Raw genomic sequence first — 10,489 nt, 5'->3', positions numbered from 1 at the left:
ATTGAGATGGATTGGCCAAGTGGCAGCATTGATGGACTCAAGCATGGCAACAGTAGTGAGGTTGGCCCAGGATCGGGCAGTGTTTCATTCTGCTGTACATAAAGTTGCTATGGGTCTGTACCGACTTGATGGCACCTAACAACAACAACAACAATAATGGCTAGTGACAGTGAACATTTCTTCATGTTTGTTGGCTGCCCGGATCTCCACCTTGTGAAGTGTCTCTTCATGTCCTGTAGCCCATTTTTTAATTGGGTTATTTGTCTTTTTCTTGTAGAGTTGTTGTAGTTTCCTATATATTTTTAGAAATGAGTCCCTTGTCTCCATTTCATTTTTGACAAGTTCCAATTTTCATACTTGTTACAGTCCATGTTCCAATTACAGCTGAGATGATGTTGTTATGTGCCGTGGAGTCGGTTGTGACTCATAGCGACCCTGTACAGGGTTTCTGAGGCTGTAAGTCTTTATGGGAGCAGAAAGCCTCATTTTTCTCCCATGGAACAGCTGGTAGTTTTGAACTGCTGACCGTGAGGTTCGCAGCCCAATTTGTAACAACTACGGTACCAGAGCTCCTTACAGCTGAGATAGAAAGATAAAATTCAGTGGAATGGAAAGAGACATATAAGGAGGAGAAAACGTACATAAGCAAACAAAAATGATGAATCAAAAAAAAACCTGAAATCATTAAAAAAAACTGGGTAGCTGTGTGACCTACAGCGGAGAACCATCTGGGGGCTCCTAGGCCTAGGAGTTCATGAGGTGGGTATGGGAGGAATGTCACAACAGAGTTTTTGGTCTAAGATGGAGTTCCTATCATCCTTAGTGCTATCCAGTGTTCAGGCCACTCAATCTGGAAATCGTTCATGGGGGCCCTTGATGTAGCAGATTTCAGTGTCTGTTAGGACCACAACAGCTGGGGGCAAGCTGATTGGTTAAATGCTAGTCTGGTGGCTCTGCATGTTCTATAGATCTGGAGCCATGCCTACCTGAATCCGAGGACCAAAGCGCCTCAGCAGATGCACCTGCCTCACACTGGCATACTTCCTAACTATGTGATTCTAAACTCTCAGAAAGCGGGATCTTTGCTGGGGATGGTTACCAGGGGAGCGTGGGGAGAAAGGAGTCTTTCCAGCAGCTTGTGTGACTCTGCTCTGCCAGACCTCCTTCTATGGCCAAAGCTGCTCACAAGAAGGTTGATCCACGTCTGGCTGGCCATTCACCAGTCATCTCCCATTCTCTGGTTACCTCCTCCTCCCCAACAAGCACACAAACTCCCTTTCTCTAACCTTCCCTCTGAAGTCAGGGTTCCCGAATGTTCATCTGTGTCTGTCTCATTTGATTTCTCTTACCTTTGTTGTAAAGAGTCCATGTAGCATGTCTGCCTTGTCTGCCATCTTGCCAAAAATCTCCCTGGTTGTCAGTTTTAGTTTACAGTGTTTACAGAAGTTACATTTAATGCGGTTGAATTTATAAAGAGTTTTTCTTTATAGTTTTTTTTCTCTCTTAGTATTAAGGGCCACTTTAATCTGGCTTTTACCTAATTATTTCTCAGTATTTCTTGCCAAGAAATTTTGGTGTCCCTCTCTCCAGGCAGTTCAGTGATTTTTTTTTTCCCCGCCCACCTGTGCTATGTTCTCTTCACTGCCTCCCTGCTGTTAGTAATTTTGCTTTTCTGTCCTGTGTATCCAATTCTTACACATATACTCTGAAGTTCTGCCTCATCCACGAAGCTTTCATTGGATACATTTGTCCTGCACTTGAGTCGCCTTGTTTTAAATTTCTTTCACATTTGTAGTGCATCAGCTGGTTTCTGGTGTGTGGGCTTTTTATGCCCCAACCAGCATCTCCATAAAGGGCTACTACACCTATCTGCTGCTTTTCTTTACCCATTATAGCCTCTGTGGTGCTGTTCAGTAAGTGCTTGTTGACTTTAATCAAGTCAGATATCAATGATTGGAAATCACACCATGTTCAAGTAGGCTACAGAGTGTGCTTTTAGTACTTTGTTGTGGCCTCAGTGTGAATGGAATGATTTGAAAATGTGAATTGGTCAAAGGTGCTGATCAAATTGCTCATTTGTTGTCCAGTAGGATGTTGTGGTGGACATATGATGTCCACTTTTATGATTGAGGAGGTTGCTATCTAGTTTTGAGATTTAAAATTTTTGTGCAGTGTCTTATCAGTCAGGTTCAGTTTGGCTTCAGACCTAGATAACAGTGGATCTTTATTTCCCTGTCACATCAAAGGAAACTGGGGCAGCTAAGACCATATCATTGAGGACACAGGACTTCTCTTTTGCTCTGCCACTCTTAAGCACTGGCTTCTGCTCTCACCTTATGATCCAGAATGACTCCTGGGTCTCCAGCCTCGTTAACTATACTGTGGGCATTAAGAAGGAACAGGAGACTTCACATGTCCTTGTTTTAGACCGTTTGCTCAGCACATCTGCCTACTCTGCCGCCTTGCCCCAAAGTCTCTTACTTCAGTGGCTGTAATTGGTCACTTGGCCAGACCTAACTGCAGAAGAGGCTGGGACATGCCATATTTTAGCTGGCTTCAAATGTGCTCATCCAAAAACTTGGGTTCTGTTTCGAAAGAAGGGAAGAATGGATGTTTGGTAGGAAACTAGCCATTTCTGTCTCAACATAGAATCCTTTGTTTAAGCACTCTCTTATGTGAGAGCCCAGTTCATGAGACAGATGAGAAGGAGCAGTCCTGTTGGAAGAGGGGGTACAGGCTGACTGACACTCTGTCCCCTGGGCCTCTCTGGTACTCCCAGACAATGGGGCTGCACTGAGTGGACTTTGTCCAGTTGTGAATACAGCTGTTTGAAGAACAGCAAAAGGAAAAGTTGGAGAACCCGTAGAGTATTTTGCTTTGATTGTAAGTTTTCTCAGCAGAATTGCTTTTACTTAGATTAATGGAGCTTTACTTAATAGAGCCAGGGTGCAGTGAAAACCTTTGCACTAAGCACTGAATAGGATAAGGTGGCCCCTGCCATCAAACAACTTGGAACAAAAACAGTATTAAATTGTAGAGACTTTGGGGCAAGGGGGCAGAGTAGGCAGATGTGCTGAGCAAACCCTATGGAACAAGGACATGGAAGACCAAGTGTAACATACCGAAGGTGATTCGGGAACTCTGACCATCAGAGGAAAGGCTAGAGAGGTGGACTGAGTGCCGACTGGGGCATGAAACTGAGCAGGAGAAGCAAGAGACAGACAGACGGATGGGCTGTTGGCCGGCCTGGCCTGGCTCAGCCATCATGAGCTTTTGCAAGCAGCTGTGGCTTAATTTGGCAGCCTGGAGACTGAATGTTGGCAACTAATGGGGTACAGTTCTTTCTTGTTTCCTGTGCCCTTGTGGCCAGCTCCCACCTCTGAACGCCTGGTGGCCAGTGGTACTCCCTCTTGTGCAGCCCTGCCCTGCCTGGGGTCAGGCACTGCGCATATTACTCCCCCTCCTTTCCCTTCACCGTAGCATTTGGAGGTGCTGGAATTTCCTCTCGTCACATCTGTTATGCTTCTATTTGTTTTTGGAGATAGTAGTGGCGGTGGTGGAGTAGTACTAAATTTTTTAAATTCCTAATTTGTTGACTAGTTGAGTATCTTTATGGTTTTCCAGGGCCCATGTTTGTTGAATCTCCTTCAGTGTGTTCTGGCCCCAGAGACCAGATCTAAGAGACCCCTAATGTGACCATAGAACTCTGTTGACAGTGTGAGGCCAGGCTAACTTGCACAGACCCTCCGCTTCCTGTGGAGGCCTGTTCTGTTCATGGGCTTGACTTGACAAACCGCTCCTGTTCTGTCATGTGACCTCATGAACATTCTTATGCTAGTCTTTTTTACTTGCTGATCTTTGCTACCCTTGTTTTCGTAATTACAGTGGTAATATATGTATGCTTTGTGTTAAAAATGAAGTAAACAATATGAACGTTTATTAACAAAAATTAGGTGTTTTATGCTCTCTTCAAATCCCGTTGGGCCCACCATGTCCTCTGAAGTAACAGTCTTATTAATTTGAGTATATCGTGTTTCCAACATACAGAATTTTTCAGTTGGGTGTATTTTATATATATAGAGAGAGAGCGAGAGAGAGTGAGAGTGTGAGAGTGAGTCCTGGTGTGGTCACTGGACTGTTAACCAAAAGGTCGTCAGTTCAAACATACCAGCCACTCCTCAGAAACCCTGTACAGTGTCACTGTGAGTTGGAACCAACTACAGCACTTTACGACAATAATAATTTTTTTTTCTGTCACCAAATTCCACCACTGATCTTTTTCTCTGTTACAGGTTTAATAGACTACAACTTCCATTGCTTCCGAAAAGCTATTCATGAGGTTTTTGAGGTGGGTGTGACTTCTCACAGGAGCTGTGGTCACCAGACCAGTGCCTCAAGTCTGAAAGCATTGACACACAACGGCACGCCACGAAATGCCGTCTAGCCTGAACCCAGGTGGTTGGGGCTCTGTGCCAGCGGGCTCTTCACTCCAGGGTCAGATGTCACGTGCTACAGGGCAAGGGAGCTGCCGCTTGTGGGAATCTGCTGCCCATTCCACTAGAGACAAAGCGTAGAGTTTCTCATTTGGATGAAAACGCCATCAACCAGTGGTGTACAACTGAAGCTACTCTTTTTTTTTTTAATGGCAAAAAAAAAAAAAATCTCAAGACCACAGAACTGAAGTATGTCTTTCCACTCTTTGGGGTCCTGCGTTAGTGGTTGGGCTTTCTTGGACCTGGAGATGACACCGTTACCCATGTTTGCCAGGGAATGTTGCCGTCAGTTACCAGTTGAGAATAATAGAAAAACTGAAATTTTATATGCTTCACTTAGGTTTTCATTTGAATCGTCTCTAAAATCCCTGCCTTGCTTATGTTCTAACACTGCCTCTCAGATTTCAATTTTGGACATTGCACACCTGTGACCTTTTAAATGCACTTGCTTGTTAATTCAGAAGACACGTAGTCTGACTTCAGCACAAGGCATTCCTGTATTCCTTACTGAAGAGACGAGAGAGAATAATCTGCTGCATCAGCTGGAGAGCCAGGCTCATCAGTGACTACGTGCGTCAGTTTCTTTGAAAGAGTTGAGGAAAAAACTCTAAAATGGAAGAAAATTTTTGCACCTGTATTTTTGGGTACCTCATAGTTTTTTTCTCTTATATTAGCTAAATGATCATGATAAAAGTAACAAAGGGAATTCAAAAGAAACCCCACATTCCTCCCACAGTTTCCTCCTCCTAGGAGAGAAACTCCTTACATCACTGAAATACATAGCTCACTCTTCTTTTCTCTTGATTTCAGCCATTGTGTTCCTTTTATTCAAAGATATCTAGATTCCTAAGAATTGCTGTCAAATTGACCACGAATGATCCTGCAGTACTGGTGGACTGTCCACTGTGAGTTGGAGCAAGCACATGGTGCCACAACATGTGTTGTGTTACACTATCTCCAGTATTCTGACACCAAGTGTCAACTGTGGTACTTTCTTTGCCCTAGGATATTAATTCTTGTTTTCTTTTTTTGTTAATGGTTGATACCCTTTCCATTGATTGAAATTTACACGTTATTTTGACTCCACATGCCCAATAGTCATATATTCCAAAGCCACTGGACCACTTGAGTACATAAGTGCCACTGTTTTATGAAATACGTACAGTCAGGTCTGTAAGACTAACAGTGAGACTTGGAGTGCTGCCTGCAGATGGTTCTGACTGTTGACTATTTACATGGACCATGGTGATATCCAAAAGAAAAATGCTTTTATATTTATAGATTATTTCATTGAACTATATAAAATGGGTATCAATAAATGTATTTACTTCAACACCAGTGTTTCTGTTTGCCTAAGGTGTGGGGGTTGGGGTGATGGAACTTTGGGCTGCCCACCTGTCATTTTCTCATCTGTTTCTCTTTATTTTGATGCCACATATAGCTAGAATTCCTTATGTTTAAGGACTTAGAAGCAATTTCAGGGTCTGGTGTCCAGTCATCTCCCCTGGCCCATGTCTGCTTAGGTAGGAGGTTGAAACCCAGGGGGAATGGTATTTTTGGTCATGTTGTTTCATACCAATAAATCTTACTCGTAGAGGGGGTGTCAGAGTCCTAGTGTAACTGAGGCATTATACTCGAACTAAGAAAGCACGAGGAGATGAGTAAATTGAGTAGACCTGTTGACTATTACGTGGCAGTTAATGTTTATACATCCTTATTAAGTTAGGTTGGACTTAAACTGATTGGAGAAGACTATATGTTAGATATAGAAATTGGGGTGGTAATTACAGGTTTGGGAGCATGGTGGCTCCATACAATAAGCTCTGGACAGTGAACTGTAAGTCTGAGGTTTGAACCCACTAGCTGCTCTGCTGGAAAAAGATGAGCCTTCCTGTTCTTGGAGCAAAGGAGATTTGAAGCCTTGGAAACTCTGTACAGCATTGCTATGAGTCAAAACCAACTCCACAACACTTGACAAGAAGATAGAGGTGGTAGTGGAACTATCAAGTTGGTTCTGACTCATAGTGACCCTGTATAGGATTTTCATGGAGCAGCTGGTGGATTTGAACCACCGACCTTATAGTTAATAGTCCAGTGTTTATCCTACAGTAGCACATTAGATATAGGTTTGTTGTTAATTGCTTCCTAATCAGTTTGACCCATTGCGACCCTGTATAGGATTTCCAAGGAGCGACTGGTGAGCTTGAACTTCCGCTCTTGTGGATCAAACTGACCTTTCAGTCCAATGCATTAACCCATTTTAAGTCTCAGTTGGATTACTGCAATGAGTTTGCCAAACTGCACAGACTGAGGGCACAACTCAACAGGACTGCCCTCACTTAAGATACCAGTTGCAAGTTTGGGAGGACCACTGGTATACAAATTTGGGGTTCTAACAGACTGTCCAACGTTTGGTAATTCACTAGAAGACCTCAGACTTGGGAAAGTCATATACAGTTGACCCTTGAACAACAGGGGTTTGAACTGCACGGGTCCACTTACATGCAATTTTAAAAAAAACACCATGTGAGGCTAATAATCTCTGCACACACAGTTTGTATTTCTAGGAAATTACATGGTGCAGTAAAAAGTGATCTTTTTGGGTTCTCATATTTTTCATCATGTTCAGTGCAATACCATAAACCTTGCATTAACAACCATACAAAGTATCACTAGTGATGCTCAAAGTGCTCCCAAGAAGCAGACAAAAGCCATGACCGTAAAACATAAGTTGGATTGCCTGATGATGCGTTATTAAGGTCTGCAGCTGTGGTTGCTCACTATTTGAAGAGAAATGACTCCAGCCATAAGGATTATTGTAAAAGACACAATAGAAGATGTGAAACTGTTGATGGAGCTATGTCAGCAGTATGAAGACATTGTACTTTTTTGTGAAGTACCTTTTTATCTGAAATTAAAATGCAGCTTTTATGTGGGTGCAGTATATAATAAGGGTTGCAAGTTGGGCTGTGAAACTCAAGGTCAGCAGTTCAAAACTACCAGAGGGGCTGTGAGAAATATGTGTTAATTGTCTGTTTTTGTTACTGGTAAGACAACAGTAGGCTATTAGTAGTTTACGTTTTGGGGGAGTCAGAGTTAAAGTGTGTATTTTCTACTATGCAGGAACTTGGTTCCCTTAACCCCCATGCTGTTCAAGGGTCACCAGTACTTGCTATTACAGGTTTATTACAGCCAAAGGACCCAAAGAAGAGACACAAAGAGAAGAATCTGGGTCTGGAAGTTGCAAATGTGAAGTGTTTGTATTCTCATGGATGTGTTACCCTCTAGGTATTGTGTGTGGGTATGTGCACTGAGGCATTGCCAACCCAGGAAGCTCACCAAGCTCCGGTGTCTATAGTTTTTATTGAGGTTTCATTACATAGGCATGACAGTGAATTCAGTCTTCAATTCTCTCCCCTCCCTGGAGGTGGGACTGATAACACAGCTTAAAGCCCCAACTCCCTAATCACATGGTTGGTTTTTGTCATGGCCAGCCCCCCACGCAGGGCCAGTTTGCTGGCATAAACTATCATTTGCCATCTGAGGGGCCTGCCCTGAATAACCCACTCCGATCTTTGAGAGATTTCTAGGACTTTGGATGGTACCACTCAGGAACCTGAAAAAAAAGCCAGCCAAATAGAAGCTCAGTTTAAAAACTGAAATGGAAATCACAAAAACAGTTTGAAAAAAACCCCTTTACAAACTAATTCTGTATCCTTTCTCAAATATGGAATGAGGTCCAAAGAGGTAGAGGCTCTTGTTGAAGGGTATGGCTAGGGTAACCATATAACTTTACGCTCCAAACAAGGATCTTTTGATAGTGGAAGGGATGCCATTAATAAATATGCCAGAACTAGGGATCCTAGTATGGCTCTGTGGATTAACAAACTGGACTGCAAAATCGGTTTGAATCCCAAGGTTAGCGGTTCAAGCTCACCAACTGCTTCTCGGAGACCCTATACAGGGTCGCTATGAGTCAGAACTGACTCCATGGCACTTAACAACAAGGTGTAAACATGGCACTGTCCTGCGTAAAACAAGAATGCCCAATCTGGTCATAGATCTAGTTACCGGCAAAATGGGGCCTGTACTTGAGATATAGCAGCTCAGTGCTGCCCTTGTTTTCAGTGTAGTGGTGGTGTTGGGTGCCATTGACTTCATTCAGGCTCATAGTGATCCCATGTGACAGGAAAACTTAGGGTTTTCTTGGCTGTAATCTTTACAGAAGCAGGTCTTTCTCTCATGGAGTAGCTGAGTGAATTCGAACTGCCAACCTTTGGTTTAGCAGCTGAGTGCTTAACCACTGTGCCAACCAAGGCTCCTTTCAAGGTATCTGTAGTTGGTGCATTAATCACTCACACAAACAAAACTCAAAAAGCCCCAAACCTGTGACTGTTGATACCTACACGTGGCAATCCCAAGTGTTACAGAGGAGAACTTCAAAGATTTTCTTGGCTGTCATGGAGTCCTGATGTGGCACTGTAGGATAAACACAGAACCACAAGGTTGGTTAGAACTGCAAACTCACTAGCCACTTCTTGAAAACCCTGCACAGGGTTGCTATGAATCTGAACAGACTCGATGGCACTTAACAACAGCAATCCAAAAAAGCAAATTTCCAGGAGCTGCTGGCTGAATTGGAACTAGCAGTCTGTAGGTTAGTAGTCAAGCACAAACCTTGGTACAGAGTAGGTGTTATTTTTACTATTAGTGAAAAGTATAGATTCAGGGAGTGATTAAGGAGAGAAAAATAAGTATAAGAGGGAAGGAGACAGTTTGGGAGAACTATATAAACCCATAAGAAAGATTGGCCTGAAATGTTTTGCATGCAAATGGATATTTATTTATGCGTACCAGGCTACTTCAGAGAGAGTTGAGACAAAGGTTAAAACAACACTAAAATATTTTTCAGAAAGATGTCTTAGCTATTCTACTTAAACTAACCTCTCCCATTCATACACATTACACATGCACATATATGCACAAACACACACGTGTGTTTTTCCCCCAATATAGAATGCTAAAGGTGTTAATTTATCTTGTATATTGAGTTCTGTCCTTATACAGACAATCTGTTAATCTTGTTACCAAGTCAATTCTGATTCATAAAGACCCGAAAGGACAGAGTTGTACTGTTCCATAGTTTGGTTTCCAAAGTTGTAATCTTTATGGAAACAGACTGCTGCGTCTTTCTTGCTGAGTGGCTGGTGGATTCGAGACACTAATTTTTTGCTTAGCAGCCAGAACTCCACCACCAGAACTCCTATATACAGTCAAATACATGATTTGAAAGTGAAAATCATGATAGTTACAAGTTTTGTTACTAGGGAAAGCAATATGTATGATTTGTGGTCTTTGGTTTGGCTCTCTACTTTGTTCTTTTTGCTTTGCAAATACTGAAAGCACTTCCGATTTACTTCAAAGAGATTATTAGTGAGTATGATTATTGTTTTCCTTGTCACCTAGTGAAGTAACCTGAAGACTCCTCCTTACTCCCTACCAGGAGACCCGAAGTAACATGGTCTCCAAAGGAAATGTGAGAACCAGTTGGGCATAGCTGAAATCCAGAGCCCATTTTTTCGGTTACTAGCAGCTTCCCTGTTAGTTCGGAGACTTTGGACATAAAGAGCATCTAGAAGGGACAGGAAGAAATAACAGCTACCACCAATTAGCTCAGGTGTTATTACCTCATGTCACCTTCACAACACTTTATGAAGAAGGTACAGATGGGGAAACTGAGGCACGGAGAAATTAAAATGTGAAGTGCTGAGGTTAGACTTGGAGCCCATGCAGGCAAATTCTAAAACCTGTATCCTTAAACTTCGGTCCTTCCTTTCCTATTAGGGAGGAAGGGTTTGCTTTATAGGGGTATTACAGAAAGAGGATTCTATAGTTAAATTTTGGGACTATGCATTCTGTAGTCTTCTTTTGGGATTTACTATGTACATTCAAAAGGAGCTTTGGTAGCGTAGTGGTTACGAATCGGGCTGCGAGCC

The 10,489-nt window shown here is 42.7% G+C and overlaps 1 protein-coding gene across 2 annotated transcripts in view; it reads left to right on the top strand.

Moving 5' to 3' along the window:
• Positions 1–5,826, top strand: part of RRAGC (Ras-related GTP binding C) — a 39,348-nt gene extending 33,522 nt beyond the window's left edge. For both annotated transcript variants that reach the window (XM_006867563.1, XM_006867562.1), the window contains exon 7: positions 4,293–5,826. In XM_006867563.1, coding sequence (XP_006867625.1) covers positions 4,293–4,444 — 152 coding nt within the window. In that variant the 3' untranslated portion in view covers positions 4,445–5,826. The remainder of the gene's footprint in view (positions 1–4,292) is intronic.
• Positions 5,827–10,489: the final 4,663 nt, after the last annotated feature.

This window comes from Chrysochloris asiatica, unplaced genomic scaffold (genome assembly GCF_000296735.1).
Source record: "Chrysochloris asiatica unplaced genomic scaffold, ChrAsi1.0 scaffold00106, whole genome shotgun sequence".
NCBI classification, from domain to species: Eukaryota; Metazoa; Chordata; class Mammalia; order Afrosoricida; family Chrysochloridae; genus Chrysochloris; species Chrysochloris asiatica.
This window is presented reverse-complemented; position numbering and strand designations above follow the sequence as displayed.